Below are 20,700 nucleotides of genomic sequence, written 5' to 3'. Positions count from 1 at the left end.
CTTGGCTGGTTATTATCGACGTTTTGTTGAGGGCTTCTCGATCATTACTTCTCCTTTGACAAAGTTGTTAAGGAAGAATGTGCCGTTTGACTGGGGTGAGGCACAATAGGAGAGCTTTGAGAAATTAAAGGCGGTTTTGACTCAAGCACCGGTGTTGATTCAACCAGAGTCCGGGAAGGATTTTACAGTGTATAGTGATGCTTCACATTCAGGACTTGGTTGTTTTTTAATGCAAGAAGTAAGGTGGTGGCTTATGCATCCCGTCAGCTGCGACCGCATGAGTGTAACTATCATACTCACGATTTAGAGTTGGCAGCAATAATTTTTGACTTGAAGATTTAGAGTTGGCAACAGTGATTTTATTAAATGCATTTAAATAGTAATTGAGTGACATGATTGACAAAATTTCAAAAATGATGGTCAAAATAAAAATGGGCAATAGTTAGGTGATCATCGGTATACTTTACCTTTTATTTTAAATAATTTACTTTTAAATTTTTAACTAATTTATAATTATACATTGAGTCCTTTAGAATTTTACTAGTGGTGCTCATCGCCGCTCGTTATAAAAAATAAGATGTTATAGTATATATTAAAAAAACTTTGTTAAATACTATTTTGTAATAATAAAATTAACTAAATAAAAATTATTAATGTGTATTTATTTCACTAAAAGCAACTTTTGAAAATATTTTAAAAGGAAATTTATTAACAGGAAATATTTTACAACCATCCAAACATTATAAAATATTCAGTTTTTAAAAATATTATTTTTATAAATTCTTTTCTAAAAGTTATTTTTTTAATGAAACAAAAGAGGTAATTACATCATATGTCCCTAATCTATGATACTCATTTTAAATTAGTCCCAAAACTTCTAAACATTTCAATTTCATCTCTAAACTATGACTATCATTCTAAATTAGTCCTCAAACTTTTAACATTTCATTTTCGTCCCCAAACTATGACCTTCATTCTAAATTGATCCTCAGACTTTTTGGACATTTCAATTTAATTCTAAGTTATATACATATACTAATCACATCTCTTGTTAATAAAATTGTTAGACTAAGTTATATTATCATATGCTTAAAATAATAAAATTTAGGTTAAACTATGGTTGAAATAGATTATATATTTGGATGAATTTGGGGATAAAATTGGAAGATGAAAAAGTTTAGGGATCAGTTTAGAATGGCATTCATAGTTTGGAGATGAAATTAAAATATTTAAAAATTTAAAGACTAATTTAAATTGGACAGGTGATGTAAATTAACTCGAAACAAAATCATATTAGAAGCAAAGTACTAATTATCAGCGATGACCTCTTCCTTAAACCCTTTTTTGTTCAAAGCAACAACCTCCTCCTTTGTCTCCATTAGTTGCTAACTGTACGAAAATCCACCCATAAAACGCACGTGTAAAATTAGGGGTACTTTCGTCATTCCCTTGTATCTTTTGGTTTCACGTGGGAAGCTTTCAGGAGCTTCGCTCACTGTCTCTCCATCTATTTTGATTTTGAACCACTTATATCAGAGTTTCAGGAGAAGAAAAAAGAAAATTGTTTTTAACTATAGAATCAAACAATGAACTGAAAAGCCGAAATTGTTTTCCAACGACATGACGCTAGATATTTATTTTCCTTTTTAGTTCTTTTTTCTTGATTCATTTTTTTCTCACTGAATTTCCCATCAATGGCTCTCTGATCAGGTAGTTTTGTACTCCTCTATAGATTTTTTATTTTCCCCTACATTTTATCATTTTCGTTGATTTTCCTAATCTCTAATGTTTCATATAGATAGTAAGAAAAAGAAAACGAAGAATAATCAGAAAGACGATGATTTTTTTGTTCATCGCACAAGTTTATATAAAAAAAAGAAAAAGATGAACGGAAAATTGGAAATCTTACCTCGATTAGTTTTATATAATTACACTTTTTTTCCCTGTTCTTTCCTATGTTCCTTAATTAGATATTTAATAAAAATCTTGTTGTTTAATGTTATTTTTCTTCTCGAATCTCAATGTACATAATATTAAGATATTATCATTACCTTCTTTAAGGTTGAGTTCCTGCATTTTGTCAAAGGAGCATTGGTTGAGAGCTAGTTATCTATATTGGCGAGGAATCTTATCAATTATCAGGTCATGGAGATCTCACTCCGTTGGCAAGGTTCTGGAAGTTGATTTGCATGCATTGATACTAGTCAAATTGTCAGAATTAAATGAGGTTAGTTTAATATAATCCAATCTGAATTGGTGTATGTGTTTTTGATCTTCGTGAGTATGTGAAACAATCTTCAAAGAATGAAATCTGAGATTCATAATTTTCTGGGTTGTAATTGAACAAGTGATTGAATATGTATATGTTCTTATATTTGAAATGCATGATTCTAAATGTTGATGTTATAATTTTTAATGACATTGCACTGCAAGCTAGGGAACGGAGAGCATTAAGTTGTAGAATGGGCGAGGGCGAGGAGTTTATTGAGCTTAGATTCCGGTTGTATGACGGGAAAGATATAGCACACGGTACTTACAAGTCGACTATGACTGTTTCAACTCTTAAGCAAAAGATCGTTGCGGACTGGCCCCAAGGTTATATATTCTTTCTCTTTACTTTCTTCCTTGGCTGGATTAAAGATCTTAAGTGGTCATCAGTTTGTTATGAAAATGTGTATGGGGTAAGTCATTTATGAAGGTTCGTAATGGATGATCCTGCTCTGGTCATGTATTTTCAGGCAATACGGTCACACCAAAATCAATAAACGATTTGAAACTCATACATTCTGGTAAAGTTCTGGAAAACAACCAAACCCTGGCTGAATGCACCATAACAATGGGTGACCACCCCGATGATGTTGTCACCATGCACGTGCTAGTGCAGCCTTCTAAATCAAAACGCAGGACAGGTTCGTGGACTTCTCTTTCTTGGAAACATAACATTTCTTTATTTTCATCACTCTTTTGATGAAATGCAGTAAAGAGCAAAAAGGACATGCAGAAGCTGAACCGATGCGGGTGCATTATTCTTTGATCCACAAAAATGCTCCTTAGGATTCAACTCGATAGTGGAAAAAGATATAGCTCTTCACAGCTATACCTCTAGTTTTGTATCTGTTCTGATTTTGCTTTTGAAAATGGCGTTCATTTGTATTTTCGCTGCCTTTAACCATAGGATTACCTACAGGCACATTGTTTCTATATTTATATAACCAAACCTTAATTCTATATTTGCAACTAGAATATTCATTGTTCGCTGTAAAGACAAATTAGATACACCAACCCGAGTGGCTTCAAATTTAATAACATCCAAAAGCTAATTAAATTTATTCATGTACTAAAGCTACAAATAGATGCTAAACATTAATACCACCAACGGTTCCCCATCCACCTTCTTCATTCCCATCATCTACCTTGATTTTTTGTGAAGGTTGAGAATGACGAGTGCTGCCAGCCAAAAGAAAATCGATGATGCAACCAAAGACAAGATTATAGCAGCAGTCATTTGGTGACAGAATCCACCCAACATATTGCATACCCTCCTCCACTGCACACGCGAGTTCCCGTATTGGCCTAACACCCCAACAGCAATTGCTGCACCGTTAGCAGACAAGAGCAACCCCATTATGGTCATGTCTAGAACCACCAGAACGGTTTCGGTCATGTCTTTCGATGTCTGAACCGCCATTGATGCTACCAGAGATGCCGCTACGTATGAAAATGCTATCGCATTTGATACGGGGAAATACCTAACAAAAAGATATATAGGTGAGTATCTGCGTAAGCAGGACAAACATACATGATACATCGTCAATGGAACTGAAACTGAGAAAACTCACACAAAGGCTAACATGTAGTGCCACTTAGCAGTCACAAGGACATGCAAAGTGGGCAAGGTCTTTGTGATACTTATATGTATAGTCTTAGTCTCCTCGTCCACGCCCGTCAAAATTGCTGCTACCGACGTAAGGATTAACCCCATAACCCTTAACAATCCATCGAAGTATCTAATTCTCCATGAACTCTCTAGCACCTTCAAGTTGGTCTCAACTCCATCCGTGTTAATCCCTTTCTCCCTTGGTTTCAAAACAAATAAAACTTGAGGAGAAGGGTTATGGGGGGTATAGAAAGACTTGTTGAAAAGGGTTTAAAAAAGAGTGAATTATGGATAGGTTAAAAATGGTGGAGAGTACTGGGGTAGTTAATGGAGCGGAGGCTGGAATCAAGGAGGAAGTTGGGGGTGCATTGATGGCATGGTATTAAATTGCGGCCGCAACATAGTTTAACGGTCGTATCGTAACGGTTTTGAAGGTAACCGCAACACAATATTAATGCAACGCAACCGCCCGTGACAGCCGCAATACGTTAAAAAATCACGCCCGCGACAGCTATAACACGTTACGTAACGTCCACAGCATCCGCAACCGCGACAGCTATTTTATACTATGATTGATGGCAACTGGCTGGGAGCTTTAAAGGAAGATGTTTACGTAAAACCAGCAGAAAAAGCAAAGCTGGTACCCAAAGTTGGATATTGTTACTTAAATTGTGCCATGATAGAGGTGGTCGGCGTCTAGGATATCGATCCAGCATCAGGGATGGACCGATGGGGTGTTAAAGTGTGGTCGCATAATCTGGAATTTTCAAATTCTCTTATATTTTAGATTTTATCATTGTATTTTTTTTATTGATTATCTAATTTCGCATCCCCTAAAATTTTATAACTTCAAGCCTCCAAAATTTTTTAATATAATTTCTTAAGTTTATACTTCTAACATAAATTTTTACATCCGTTCCTTCCCAGCATATGTTGTCACCCTAAACATAACGATCGCATCGTTACGTTTATTATGATAATCGCCACATCATAGTCTCGTTCATAATTTAAAATCATAATTACTTTTAAAAGAACAAATCACATTGTAACTTTTGCAACCACGACGGTAATTTAATATCTTGCTGATCCTACGTGAATTGTGTATATTAGATGCCAAGCAATGCGATGCCGTTTCCAATGAGAGAAACACTGACTGGCTAAATTGCTTGGTGGAGAGCAACTAATGCAAAACCTACTTTGCCTGATGAGCAGATCATAAAAGAGATCATTACTAGGCATTTTAGTATCTGATTTTGGAAATTATTTAATGTGGTACTACAATCATTTAATACACCAGTATGATTTGCTTTTTTGTCTATGATTAAAATTAAAAAAATAAAAAAAGATTGTTGATATAGGTTAGCTGAAGCTCAGTTGAATGAATATTTAATAGTATTTTTATAAGTACTAATGTTTAAGTTTCGCCAATCAATTAACGTAATCGTTTGATTGAATTTAGAAAAATTAATGATCTTTTTATAATTTTTGAAAGCTTATTATTTGATATAATCATTTGAACATAGATTAGTGGTCTTTGATGTATTTTCCCCAAAACTAAAAACTTGATAATTTTATGGAAAAAGGAAGCAGAGGTCCCTATACTTTTAGAAAAATACCAATGTGACCCTCATATTATTTTTCTCTAAATGTGACCCTCCAACTCATAAAATAAATCTAATATGGCCATTTGGGCCATTTGACCAATGTTTTCCGTCGTAACTATTACAACATTGATGTGGTAGTTTACGGTGCTAACTTGACGGTCCATGTGCTAACATGATAGTCCATTCTAGCTAATGATGTGACAGATGATATGACAAATAAGTTAAATTAATTTGTTAGTTTTGTTCGATGATCAAATTAGATTTTTCTAAAGTTAAAGAGCTTATTGATTTTTTTTAAAGTAAAATTTATTTTAAACTTTAAGCATAAAACTATTCAAATATTAAAAAAATAAAGGTAAATTACACGTTTATTCAACTATCTCTTATATTTCACTTAACCTACTTTTAATTTTTTTAATTTTTTCACTAAACTTTTGATATTAATTTTTTTTATCATTTTACCGTTAAATTTTTAACCACGTTATGACGTGGATTAAATATATATTTTTAATTATTTAAAAACAAATAAAAATAATATAATTATAACCTACCCCGCGTTCTTTCTTCTTCCTCGTTCTTCATGACCAAACCCAGATTCCGGCCACCATATCGACGGTCATTCTAACTACCGTCCATTAGTGTCATCTTAGGTCAATGAAGGTTTAACCTGAAAACCCCCCAAATTTCATAGATCTAGCGTTGATATCAGAAAAACCTCAACGAAAATTCAAAAGATGGTCTGTATAAATCGTAAGAAAGAGACATGGAAACTGAAGTGGTTCTTGGAGGAGAGTCTATCCCAGTTTGTGGAATTGGTGAAGGCAAACCATCCTAGGATCAATTCATCTCCTTTGCATGTAAGATTCGAATCATAAGAGGTTTTAATTTTTCGGGTTTTGCATGTCTCTTGTTCCATATTCATTTTTTTTCTTTTGTGTTCTCTTTTTCCCGCTTTTAAAAGCATGGGTTTTTGTTTGCTTGTGTGTTTTCTTCATCCAGGGTTACTCATCTGCCCATTATTTCTATTTGCCCCTTTCTTATTTGTTTTATATAATCTAATATTTATTTTCAATATATATATATATATAATCTAATATTTGGCTGTCAAACGAGGACTGGAGGCTTGGGGTTGTGTTTATTCTCAAGGAGGATTTGAATATTTGGGTTGATCATTTGGTTTGCAATCAACGGCGAGGGTTATCAGCATGCCCAGTGGAAAGGGTTATTCATCGAGGATGCAAGTTAAGGAAAAGGATAAGAAGAAGATGAAGAAGAAGATGAACAACCCTCAAGCATTTGCAGAGGAAGCAATTGTAGGATTTAGTTTCAAACAATCAATGAGTAATTGAGAGGAGAAACAATGGTGACAAAAATCTTGGAGAGGGGAATGGAGGAACCAGATTGGGATTTGTTGAAAGAAAGAATGGGATGGGAAGGAGGCAGTGCTTTGAGATTTGGGGTTTGATAGAATTCAAGAATTTGTTTTTAATTTTAAATTATATGCTATAGGTTTTATTATTAAAATAAGTAATGTCATAACTCTGTTAATAAAAAAATGATAGATAGACAAAAAAAAATGTTTAATGTTTAAAGTTCAATGAAAAAATTAAAAGTACAGTAAGTTAAATAAGATAGAGTAAAATTAAATAAGTAAATGTGTAATTTATAAAAAAAGTAATGTAAAAAATGCTAAAAATAAAAATTAAATTAATAAAAATAAATTGAATATACATATTAAAATTATTATAAAAATAATTGTTTTTCAATATATATCATAGGTTATAAAATGAAAACTTATAAATTATTAAAAAATAAAATAATATTTTTAAAAAGATATATTATACATAATATATATGTGTAATATATAGACATAATATCAACACTTATAAAGGTATTATTATTGGGTTAATCAAAACTTACAAAATTTAAATTATTCAAGACTTATAAATTTTGAATTATTCGAAACTAACTATGTTTTCTAGTTATCTTTTATGTCAAAATTTATTATATAATTATCTTTTAAATTAGTTGATACTTACAAAAAGATAATTATATTAATAAAAAAAAGATAATTAGATTAATAAAAAAACAAAAAGATAATTAGAAAACACATGTCTATATGTTACATGTATATGTCATGTATATACATATTTAAAAATATTTTTAAATTTTTTTATAAGTAATTATTTTATAACCTAATATATGTATTATTTTTTATAATAGTTTTACTATTTTTAATATGGATATTTAATTTTTTTTAATAATTTAATTTTTAAATATTTGAATAATTTTATATTTAGTTTAAAATAAATTTTATTTTTTTAAAATGAAATAATCTATTAACTTAAAAAATCAATTTGACCATCGAATAATCAAAAAATCAATTTAGCTCATCTTTCATGTCATCCGTCAAATCATCAGTCACTGCGGATTGTCATGTCAGTATCTTAACAGTCAACGACGAAAAATATTAGTCAAAGGACCATATTGAGTTTGTTTTCTGAGTTTGAGGACTATATTGAGAGAAAAACAATATGAATGCCATATTGTTTTTTTTAAGTTCAAGATTCTCTAATGCCTTTTTGCCTAATTTTATTTGAACGGAAAAATATATAAATAAAAATTAGGGTAAATTATGCGTTTAATACCTAAACTATCAGTTTTGGTCTATTTTAGTACCTAAAGTTTCAATTTTTTTTAAATCATACCTAAAGTTTAGTTTTTGTTTTATTTTAGTAAACCGATTCAAAATTTAAAGTTAAGTTTTTAATTTTTTTTTTGAAAGTTTAGGCACTAAAAAAGACCCAAACTAATAGCTTAGGTACTAAACACGTTAATTTTTAATGTCAGGGTACTAAAAGTTAAGTTTTTAACGTCATGGTACTAAAATGAAATAAAAACTAAATTTTAAGTATAGATTTGAAAAATAATTAAAAAATTAAGTATTAAAACAGATTAAAACTGATAGTTTAAGTACTAAATACTTAGTTTAAAAAATTAAAAGCATATGACCAAAAAGAAAATAATAGTACCTTTTCTGGCCTCGAAGAACAGCGACCCATAAACTATTTGAGCTTCGACAGGGTAATTCTAAGAAATGGTAGTGTAATATAAGGCTAAAAATGGCGTAACCAAAAATATTTAAAGGAAATTAATGAAATAGGTTAAGCGCTACTAGAAATATTAAATTAAGCATTAATATATGAAGTTTCATGTAGTTTAGGAAACAAAAGAATGGATTAATCGGGTAAGTTATGTTCTTGGTTGGTATCAAAACTAACTTAGAAGAATGTTGATATTTTCGAATTGTATAACAGTTAAGAGCGAAATTGGTTATAGTATAGAGACCAACTTATAACATTAATGTGTAAAGGAAGAAGGCAACATGAGCTTAATTTTTGTAGTAAACCTAAAATATTATTGAATTATATAACATTAACATTTTTTTAATAATGTTGTGACACTAAGAAGGTAAAATTTTAAATAATATCATTAAATAATGTATAATTTTTCCGATCAATGGATACAGTTTTTTTAGTTAGAAAACGATTATATCGAAAGCTTTTCCCCGAGTATCGATACTTTCGAATTGTAAAAAGAAAGGAATTGAGAATTGTATTTAAGAGTATCAGACCTATGCACATATTTCGATATAAATGAGAAAGTACCGAGTATTTATACATAACATAAGTGTTTTAATGACGGTAAATGGAAGAATCAAAGAGCAAAGCAAGGGGTTTTCGTCTCAAGAATCCGTTTTCCATCTGACAAGTAAACATCAAGTTAGAAGTACAGAATTGAAATCTCAATTTGAATAAGAGAGAGGTACGTTGTCAAAACCCTAGTTTACAAATTCTTTAATTAAGTTATTTGGGATTTAGTGATTAGGGTTTATTGTATAGGGTAAAGATGTGGAACAGATGATCGATTATTGTTATAGGTTGAAGGAATGTGAATTTCTTGTTTTTTAATAGACCAAGCGAAATGTAATATTATAGGTTATAGGGGGAAAATTGGGTTGTAGATAATTTGATAGGTTGTACATGATAAGTGACTGTACTGAACCGTTATTGATATAAAAGATAATAAGAAGCATTTATTGTTACATTTACATAACAACTTATAACAAAACTTGTATGTTTTGTATTGTAATAATTGAATGTAAAGGAAGAAGATAAAAATGAAGATGGAATCAATCAATGAAATTAATGAAATTGGAGGTTTTGACATGGCAGTTGTGCATCGAGAAGATGAAGAAGATGTTTTTCATGACCAGGATACAACTGAGACAGAGGGAAGGTCGAAAAAACCAATGTGCACATATATGTACTTGTAGTAAGTAACCATGTATTTTTCTGTAACTTGTTTGAAAATTGTTATTGATTAAAAGTATAATAGATAATTATATTAATGAGAAATTTGAAATGTTTACAGTGTGATGGAATGTAGACGTTTAGAGAAAGTTTCGATAAATGATAAGAATGTTGGTTATGTTTGTATGTGAATTGAATTAAGAATGTTATAGAGATGGATTGTTATCAATATTATTGATAAAGCAACGTTGATCGCATGTGAGAAAGGAAACGACGATGAAATGGAAGTTGATGAGCATAGAGGAGAAAAAAAACCTTATGTAAAAATGAAGGAGAAAGAGACAAAAATTTATAACGCATAGATGAGTGGACATGAGATGAAGATATTATGAATATTTTCAAGGCAGAAAACATTTTTTAAATGTTTTGTATAACATAACATAATTTTTAGTCTTTAAATAAATGTAGAAAGTATCCACAAGATGTAGCTTGATAAGATTGCATGATTTGATGGATGAGCTGAAAGGCATGGGAAACCTCAATGCTATGAAAGAATTAGGTTTTGCTATGAAAGAAATTTTGGTGGCTATCATTCTCATCTGGGGGTTGCACAAGTTGTAGCCATGTTGGGGTTAAAAACAAAGGGACTTGTGTTAAAGAAGTTTTTTAGAGGGAGGAGTGGAAAGACCACAGTAGTACATATAATATAAAGCCAAAGGTTACATCAGTTGAGCTTGGGGCTGAGATTAAAAACGAAAAATTCGTTGGTGATGATCTGAATGCTAGGGTTTTTTTGTACGTTCTTGGAATATTTCTTGCTCCAACGAGTGATAGATCCTCGAGAACGGACTATCTGAAGTTGTTGTGTGACAAATGGATGAAAGGCAAATTAAATTGGGTGAAGTTTGTTTCGGACAAATTGATAAAGGCAATAGTGATTTTCCAAAAACCCAAAAAGCACAGATACTTGCAAGGTTTCCTTACGATATTAGAGGTAATTGAATGTTGAAGATTTTTTTTGTTAAAATATTTATTTAAGTTAGCGGAGTTGTATAGGTAAATTGATTAATTTCCTTTGGAATCCAAGTTGTATTGTTTGATTTATGGTCGAATTCTGCGAGTTTCCCAAACTACCAAAAAAGCGATTCTACGCATCCTTGCATGGGGCAAGGATATGATGGTGCGAATTATGAATAAGCTGAAACTGGAAAGATGGAGAAGGAAAGAGAAGGTAATAATAGTGGTAATAACAATGATGTTTTGTTATGAATCATTGAATAACATTGTTCAACAGTGTACTCTAATTTTGTAAGGCACTCCGGTGAAGGAATAGAACATTGGAGATAAATATGGTTGTAAGGGGACTTCCTTCAATGAAACTTCCTCAACATCTCCTCCACCCCCAACAATTTTGAACCATCATTTACACAACATTCTCTTTTGTATTTCAGCAGTACTTGAGCAACCTTTAATTCTTGATTATATCGTAACTACATGTTATTTTTAGTCATAAATTCGATAAGAATGTGCTTCTCATTTTTCTCTACAACACCTTCCTTAACCCACCTAAAGAAGGTACATCCATCCTCATGCATCCCATTTAATAAAGTCGTTACAACAAAAACAAACAAAAATGACGTAACCTTAATACAAAATTTCATGCCAGAGTAACATTTCATTATTCGATGAAGATTCATAAACCTGGAACCAATTTGGGTAACCAATGAATCACTATAGAAAAAGCTCTTTCAGCACTTGCAGTAGAAACTGGGAGAGTAAATAAAAGTTTACCGTTCGAAATATATATATGGATAAGTGTTCACTTTCCTAGTATCCACCAACCACTGACTTTGGTCAGAGATTGTCAACAATTTTCTTAGACCTGAATTCCAAGACAACTTTACCTTATAATGTCCAATTCTGTTCGTAAATCATTCTTTTAAACTTTCGTGAAATCCTCCAGATAAAATTTATTCACAAGATTGCAAACATCTTCAACCTTGAAAAATTTGTCACCATCTCTTAGCTCCAAAGCACAACCAAGAGTTAATAACTCTATTGACTTCTCATTAAACGTATTGTTTAACTCTTGTAGTTGAACATCAACTGTAGCATAAAAAATTTCTACTCGAAAACTGTAGACACTAAATTTTATCCCGTTTTTATTTTTATTTTTATCTATTATTATTATATATATATATATATTATTACTATTAAATATTTTATTACAAATAAGGCCCACTCAATTACAGCCCAGAGGCCCATTTACAAACCAAACCCGGAGGCCCAAATATGTAACCTTAAAACCAAATAAGGTTTCATCATTCCAGCTCCCAGCCGCCAGTGATTGTAGCCGTTGGATCTAGTCTTGATCCAACGACCCATATGGTTCCAACAAATAAAACCCTAGGGTATCATAACCCTAGGGCCATGTTCAGCCGCCGCCTCTACCAGGTGTCTCGTCCAACCACTGCCGACGCTCCACTATTGCCACGTCTTCGAAGAAGACTCCAGAGAAAGCACAGATGGCCGCCCACGTCGAGACCCTATTGTGAATCACCACTAGAGGTTCGATGACTCACCAAAGACCATTCTTATGACCGGTCCGAGAGAAGAACTATGGTGGCTTATAAAAGCCATTGATTCCATGCAGAGAAAAGGAAGGAGGGACAGACAACAATAACAAGGCAACACACCAACCAAATACCACCCAAATATTAAACAAAAAGAGATAGAGAGTTTACCGACGAAATCGCACGGTGACCGGAGCTTCCACGCACCTTTACGCGCCACAGACAGATTCGAAATACCGAAGGTTTTTTTTAGATCTAGGTGAATCCGAGGCTTTTTAGGGAAAACGAGGGTTGGATTCCGTCTTAGATCATTCGGATATATATTTTGGTGTATTTTTTTTTTTTTTCCGGCCACAAGTGGCGATGACCGGCGGCGGAGTTGACGGCGGCGTGTGGCTGTCGGCCGGCGTATGGATTCCCTCCGATGAGGGAATCCTAGAGAGAAGGGAGAGTGATTTATAATCTCTCGTCTAGAGAGAGAAAGAGAAAGGAAAGAAATGAGAAAAATAGCCCTTAAGGGCTGACTATTTGGGGTTTATATACCCCTTCCCAAACGACGTCGTTTTGGGGAGGGGTATATGCGTAATTTCATGAATGGGTGAACTATACCCGCAATCCCTCTATGTTTGTATCTTTGCATTTTAGTTACTGAAATCAATTTTTGATCCTTTTAATTTGTTATTTTAATTTTATTTATTTATAATTTAGTCATTAACCTTATTTATTTAATAATTAAGGTAAAATATCTATTTAGTCCTTACAATTTTAATAATTTTTATTTTAATACCGTATTAATATTTATGGCTAAATTACTCTGTTAATTATTATATTTCGACTTAGGGCCTTTAACTTTGATATTTTATAATTTAATCACTGGTTTTTATAATTCTCATTTTTCATACCATGAATTTTATATATTTATGAATATGATTTAATTGCTTTAATTTCAATTATTTTTTATTTAAATACTTTCCCATATTTTTTGTTAATTAGCTATTCACGAAAGATTAATTCACCTTTAATATTTCATTTTCCTTAATTACTTTTAATCTTGATGTTTGTATCTTTGAATTTATTTTTTCCTTACTTTAATTTTCTTTTCATTTATTTATAATTGGTATCTTAAATATACTTTCCATTTCATCCCTTTTTAATCATAATAGACATTGATACTATTTGACTTCATTATATAACTATTTATTAAATATAAATATCTTTTAGTATTTATTCTATTCATTCATAAAGATTGCCTTTCTTATATTTATCCATGTGTATATGGTCTTTTATTATTAATATAACATTAAGTATGTTGACACTATATTTTTAATTTCTTTTATTTTGATCAATATTAATTACAATTTTATTTTATTTTTTTACCTCTATGTTTCAATATTTTAAATATAGTAATTAATTATTATTTTATTTCATATGAAAATATTTAATTAAATAATAATATTTATTTATTTTTTAATATTAAGAAAGAGGTTGTCTTAAAGTAACTAGATGTCCTTTTCTGATATTTTTAAATAAATAAAAATATAATATTTAATTTAGTTTTATTTAAATTATTTTCTAGGAAAAATTGTCATATTTTTAATATTTATTTATTTTTTTAATATTAAAGAAATGGATTGTCTTAAAGCAACTAGATGTCCTTTTCTGATATTTTAAATAAATAAATACTTTATTTATAATTTATAAAAATCATTATATATTTTTTTAAATTATGCGATTGAATCTGAAATAAGATGATCATAAATTAAATTTATATTCGAATTTTTAAATTCTATTATTAGAGACAATTTATAATTAATAGGTACCAATTTTGGGCGTTGTGGGGGTGCTAATTCTTCCCCAAACGTAACCGACCACGAATCCCTTTTTATTACTAAAAAGAATGAATTTTTGGTTAAACGCAGACCAATTTATCTTTTAAATATTTTTTTCTTAAAAACTATTTTAAAAGATGATTTTTAGGTATTCGACCTACCTTACCCAAAAGGTCGATGGTGACTCCCAAAACATTTAATAAAAACCATTTATTTTATTCACATACTTTTCCGCCAAGGAAATTTCATGCCCAGGCGAAAACTTGTTACGACAGCTTGACGACTCCGCTGGGGACCCTAGTCAAACCTTAAATTATATATTGTCTCTCTAATTAGAAATTGAAATTTTAATTTTATTTAATTTATGATTTTTTTTATTTCTTTCAATTTATTTTATACCACTGTATATTTATATTTGTATTTAATTGATTTTTAAATATTAATTTTTGTGTGAGAATTTCTCATCACACACAACACTTGCATTGCATAACATAAGCTTTATAATTGAGCTTTTCCCTTTTAAGTGGGAGTGAAAGCGACGTCTTCGTGAGAATTTATTCTCCGTGTCAGACCTAGCAAGTAACTTTCGGGGTTCATATGCTCTATATCTTCGTGAGAATTTATTCTCCGTGTCAGGCATAGGTAAATGTGTCCCATCGAATTGAACTTGATCCGTTTAAGTCTGTAATGGACTAGGATTGAGGGTTTGGTAGCCCAAGGGGGCACCAACAAGGACAATTTGAGTACCTTTACTCTTAGAACTGAACCCTACATATAATAAACCCTAGAAATTCACCCAATCTAAGACAAGACTGAACCTCTGTCCATAGGTGTACACAAAGAAGAAATAAGTTATAGTTTTTAATTTATTTAATTTTATTTTTTCTTCTAAGTAAATGCCTACGAACTAGTAATCATGCGGTTAGGTTAATTTTTCCCAACAAAGCATGGAACTAGAAAGCATGAGGTTAAGATATATTATATACCATGATAGATAAAATCTTTTATTTCTATTAGTTGGTACTAACCATTTTATTTTTTTTATTGTTATCTATTTTGTAGATACATTATATTTTGCTCTAATTTGTTTATATTGATTTCTTGTGCTTGCATTGCATGATCATGACATAACCAAAAGGTGTTAACTCTTGAGAGTGGACATCAAATTAGAAAGAATTCATAAATGGACAAAAAGTTTTATGATCAAGCAAACTATGATGCAGTTAAGGAAAGACATTCTGAGGGAACTCCGAAGATAGAGGAAAGCTATACACCCAAAGATCGTATGCCCATTGAAGAGTAAAAGGATATACGAGAAATAAGAGAGCAAATGTCCAAGATGATGGTTAGAATATCTGTTTTGGCCAAAGGAAAAGAGATTCCTGCACAAAAAGACAGAGAGGTCAATGAACATAACCCTACAATCTCATATATACAAGGAGCTTCGGATCTTAACCAATTTGAGAAATTACAGACAGTCATCATTCGTATTCACAAATTGTCTGGAGATACCAAAGAAATGGTGACAAATGTAAAAGCACCCAGAGATGAGAAGAAATCATGTAATCTAAAATCGTCGAAGTTTAGTCTGCTCCCGACGTCTAAAACTCAGGTTCAATCCAAGACAAAAGGCGGTTCTCATTTTGATGCTATCCCTATATCATATAAAGAGTTGTATAAAAAGCTACTTAAAGCGCGAGAAGTGGTTCCATACTACATAAAGCTGTTCCAACCTCCGTATCCGAATTGGTATGACACCAACATTTATTGTGAATATCATGCCGGAGTTCAAAGACATACCATTGAGAATTGTCTTGCCTTCAAACGTCGAGTCCAAAGTTTTTTTGATCATGGAACCTTACAATTTATGATAAATGATCGACCTAGTTTGGTAACTGGAGGTCCTGCTAGATTAATACCAAAAGTGGTCAAAGGTAAGAATATCAGTAGGGGCATCCAGAAAGAAGAAGATTTGCTAAGGTCTGAGGCTCAAATACATCATTTAAAGATTGAAAACGAAAAATTGAGCACCATAATGGAAACCATGCATGAATATTTCCAGAAGGTCAATCAAGCCTTTCAAAATGCTGGCATAGGAAACACCCCAGAAGAGTGGATAACATGGGTCACCAAACTGAAAAAGAACTGTGACATACATGAAAGTTGAGCCAAGAAGTTTTCTCACGATTTAAGAATTGCAGAAGTAAGACGCAATACAACTGTCATTGAATTGGGAAAATGTCAAGTCAAAAATCAAAGGTTGAATAGTGCTATGACCAACATGGAAGCATCATATCAGATCCATCAGCTTAAGATCGATAATGAATTAAAAGGAACTATAGCCAAGAACAAGACATTGAAGAAATGTTTAGATGATTATGGAGATCTTGTACGAGAACTTCTTGAACATAAAGATTCTCTCACAAGAAAAAATGAACAACATTGTCTAAAATTTCAAAAATTGACACAGAAGATGAAGGAAAAAGAGAATATCATGAAGGAAGTTTATGCTCAAGCAAACAAAGTGGCTCATAAGCTGGTGGACTTAGCTGGCTTTACAAGAGAATTAAGGCAGATTGATAACTCCACACCTGAACATGAGTGGAAGTTAATTTGGCTTTTAAGAGAAATAGAGAAATTAGGAGTGAAAGCTATCCCCTACATGTAAAAGTTTTGTTTAATGCACCGAAACTTTTGTGTTCAATGAAATCTGTTCTAAGATGATCACTCTTGATTAACACCTTTGTTGCATTTGCATTCGTATTTTTTTCATTACATTTGCATTTTTTATGTTTGCATTTGTATTTTTATATTTTCATTTACATTTTCATTTTATATTTGCATCTTTGCATTGCACAGTTTGTATTCTTATTTTTGCATTTATGCATTTTCGCATTTACATTACATTGTTATTTATTTAAGTATTGTTATATACATTAATTATAAAAACATGTAAATAATTCTTGAAAGGATTCTGTAACAGTAAAACCGAGATCATTCATTCATATTATTGTACCATCATCATGAAAACAATGGAGCAATCTTATGAAAGACTAGAAGATCAGTGGCCAGATTAATTGACAGGGTTACCTAAGGATACAAGGAAAGAATCATCACAAGATGGATTAAATCAAATTACTCAGGGGATGGCATCTGATAAAGAAGAGATAACTGATAAAGAGCAACCATGCTATCAGATTGAAGAGTCAAGAATGATAACATACCCTGGGGCATCCCACTCGAACTTAAAGAATAGCCTCATTTTTCATCCAGAAATATGATTAGTGTTAGTGCCCGCCACAAAGAATTAGAAGCAAGAGAGCTCAGCTTGGTTCCAGATTTGGTTATTCCCCATGAATTCAAAATGCCTGATTTTGAGAAATATGATGACACCAGTTGTCCCCTAATTCATTTGAAAATGTTTTGTAAAAAAATGGAAGGATATCTGAATTCTGATGATTTGTTAATTCACTCTTTCCATGATAGCCTCGTTGGCCCAGCAGTAGTATGGTACAATCATTTGAATCAAGAACAGACCAAGAGATGGGTTGATTTAGCTGATGCATTTTTGGGACAATATATGTATGTTAAAGGCTCAGCTCCAACACGTATGAATCTTCAAGGAGTATTGATGAAAACCAATAAAGGGTTTAAGGATTATACCTTAAGATGGAGAGAAATGGCAGCACAAGTTCAACCTCCTATGTTAGAAGAAGAGATATCACATATGTTTCGTGATTCCCTTCCCACTTTGAGCTAATGTTGGCAAATCTGATGAAGGAATTCGTGAATCTTATGACAAATGGAGAATTAATTGAAAATGTAATCAACAAAGGAAACTAAAAAGTCACATCTAAGAGCCCGACGGATCAAAAAGCGAAAGGTGATGATGTGAATGAATGTCGCAGCCAGAGTCCCCACAATTGCAAAAGAAAAAGGGCAAGTAGTTGTTCGGATCGACCAAATAAAATCACACGATTAAGAAAAACTTTGGAAGTGTTCCAAACTTCCATTTCAGACTTTTACCCTCATTTGGTTAAAGGTCGATACATCACACCAAGATCAACGAAAGTGCTACCAAACCCTTCTGCTCATAGTTATGATCAAGGTAGTGTTTGTGATTTCCACTTGGGGGTATCTGGGCACTCTATAGGCAATTGTAGGCAACTGTTAAAAGAAATAGAGACCCTCATTAACAAGGGAGTCTTGACACAAGAAATGATCAAGAAATGGGGGACAAATAAGGATGAAAATTCTGGACCAAGTACAAACCCAACATTCAAGGAAAGATAGAGCAAGCTAAACAAAACAAGTGAAAGTTGTTATCTACTACTGTAGTACTTTCTATTTTCAGCATCTTGTTTGAACTTTGTTCCTTTATCCACCTTTTGTGCAATAAATAAATTTGTGTTACTTGTAAGGTTATGAGCATTGAGTCAATTTTACAATCTTACAGTTCTTTGAATATCAATTGGATTAAAAAACTATGCATGATTAAAGTTATAATCTTTGAAAAAATATCAAGATTTAAAACTCGAAAAACAATGACCCTTGACCTTACTTCAGAAGAAATATACCCAAACATTATCCTATTACAAATATGAGATAGTCTTCTCCTATTGAAAGGAATTTCAAAAAAGCTTGATATTTATATATAGGAGTATACAACATGGGGCATCGTTTGTGTATTACAAAACTGACTAGAGTACTTTTCTATTGATGACGTTCAATGATGAACATATTTTTTACAAATAGGTAAATCTAGTTTAAGTCAGTTGCTTGGGAATTGAACTCTAACGAAGAGATTTTCTGAATTCCACCAAAACACCTAGACTATAACATGTTCTTCTTAACAAGCTTAAGAAGTTTGAGACGTATACCCATATTACTATTATATACAATAAAGCTTGAGTTACCCCCTAAAGCAATTGGTTAATCTCTCTAACTTTATGGATAATATTCAACTAGCATGTTATGCTTGAGTTGTCCCTCTAGAGCAATTGGTTAATAGCCCTGGCTTTATGGATAATATTCAGCTAGCCTATTATACTATTATATGCAATAAAGTTGTCCCTCTAGAGCAATTGGTTAATCGCCCTGGCTTTATGGATAAGTTTCAAATAGTAAAAAGAAAAGAAAAGAAAAAAAAAGAGATTGTAAAAGATGAACTAAGGATGTTAAGAAACACCTGTTATAGTCAACTCCGCACGAGCACTCATAAATTTCATTTTTAGATCAATATTTTTGCACTACTTTTGTTAGACTTTACAAAACTTTCACAAATGGAATATTTCAGAGAACTGAAATAGAGGTATTCTAGATAATCTAGTAATTGGCAATCCTAGTTGCGTCATTTTGTACGCACCCGGTTAAAATACCAAGTCCTTAAAGTGAGGCATGTGACAAAGTTCACAAAGAGCGAGAGAGGAGTGATATATTAAATAGATGTAACCATAGAAAAATAGGAAAGCCATCCTGAAGCCAAACCAAATTTTGATACTTGTCAAAGAGCTATAATTCTCAAAACATTAAAGAGTTGTTGATTCTTTTGATATTCTTTGAACTCATACTTATGATTTGATTCTATTGTGAACTTGTAAGAAATAATACTTTACAAAATTCTTTCATTCTTTGATAAAGAAAGGAGAAAAAATCATTTTCAAACAGGACAGTCTCAAATGAGGAAGGTCCTTGAAGTAAGTTGTTGCCTATTCTACTTCTATTGTAGAAAAAAAATAAGTAAGGCCAAAATGATGAAGCATTTCACATTCTTGAAAACAAAAATCCTCGAGTCCATTCATATGATGTTTATTTGTTCCAATAAGGTTGCTATATGGGATGCCACCGACAACAAGGTTGAATCCGCCAAATCTACTCATCAATTGCTCCAACCGATCATTGTTCAGTTCTTGCACATCTACCTTCAAAGGTATGCCGAGCCGATAGAGGGCAACTTCTGCACCACCGGTCCATGAGAAAAGAGACAGAACATTGATACCCCTAGGGAACATGTCTTTTAAAGCCAAAAGATGATAAGCCATTGTGTCGGCCTGGAATGGATTACCAAGCGATTTATACCACTCTGTCCGACTAGATCCCTCCAGATCCAGAAAATGGTCACCTCATTCAGAAGAGGCACATATGTCAGACATTTCTATCAGAAGGATTGATTACTTCTTAAATGTTTGTGGCAACAACAGAAAAAAAAATCTTTAAGCTATTGAACAACACCGCTGTTTAGTGACATCAGAATGAGAGCATTCAAGATTAACAAATTTATGCATGAATAGAGCCACGAGTACCCTCAATGGGGCATTAGCAAAATTGGACTTCGTGGGGATCATGAGATTTAAATCAAATAAACATTGAGAGTAAGCCTTACAGTTTAGAATGTTGGGGTATTTTGAAAGCCCAATTCAGACAGATCCATGTGGGATATTTTGAAGGCCCATTTCAACCAGAAATAGAATGTTGGGGCATTTTGAAGGCTCACAGCAATATGAA

The 20,700-nt window shown here is 32.1% G+C and overlaps 2 protein-coding genes across 2 annotated transcripts; one reads left to right on the top strand and one right to left on the bottom strand.

The window, feature by feature from the left end:
- The first annotated feature begins 2,462 nt into the window (after positions 1 to 2,462).
- Positions 2,463 to 3,100, top strand: LOC120158384 (membrane-anchored ubiquitin-fold protein 3-like). The gene is made up of 3 exons (XM_039169237.1): positions 2,463 to 2,595; positions 2,739 to 2,909; positions 2,979 to 3,100. Exons 1-3 carry the CDS (start codon positions 2,463 to 2,465, stop codon positions 3,032 to 3,034), a joined length of 360 nt encoding a protein of 119 aa, XP_039025168.1. The 3' UTR covers positions 3,035 to 3,100.
- Positions 3,101 to 3,341: 241 nt separating this feature from the next.
- On the bottom strand, positions 3,342 to 20,237 carry LOC120158411 (CASP-like protein 1E1). The gene is made up of 3 exons (XM_039169262.1): positions 20,118 to 20,237; positions 3,840 to 4,132; positions 3,342 to 3,749 (listed from the first exon to the last, which is right to left on the bottom strand). The coding sequence occupies exons 1-3, from the start codon at positions 20,235 to 20,237 to the stop codon at positions 3,410 to 3,412; spliced, it is 753 nt and encodes a 250-aa protein (XP_039025193.1). The 3' UTR covers positions 3,342 to 3,409.
- Between the last annotated feature and the right edge of the window lie 463 nt (positions 20,238 to 20,700).

The sequence above is a fragment of the Hibiscus syriacus genome, unplaced genomic scaffold (genome assembly GCF_006381635.1).
Source record: "Hibiscus syriacus cultivar Baekdansim isolate YM2019G1 unplaced genomic scaffold, ASM638163v2 tig00111311_pilon, whole genome shotgun sequence".
Classification (NCBI taxonomy): domain Eukaryota; kingdom Viridiplantae; phylum Streptophyta; class Magnoliopsida; order Malvales; family Malvaceae; genus Hibiscus; species Hibiscus syriacus.
The sequence above is the reverse complement of the archived record's forward strand: the minus strand, read 5'-3'. Positions and strand labels throughout refer to the sequence as shown.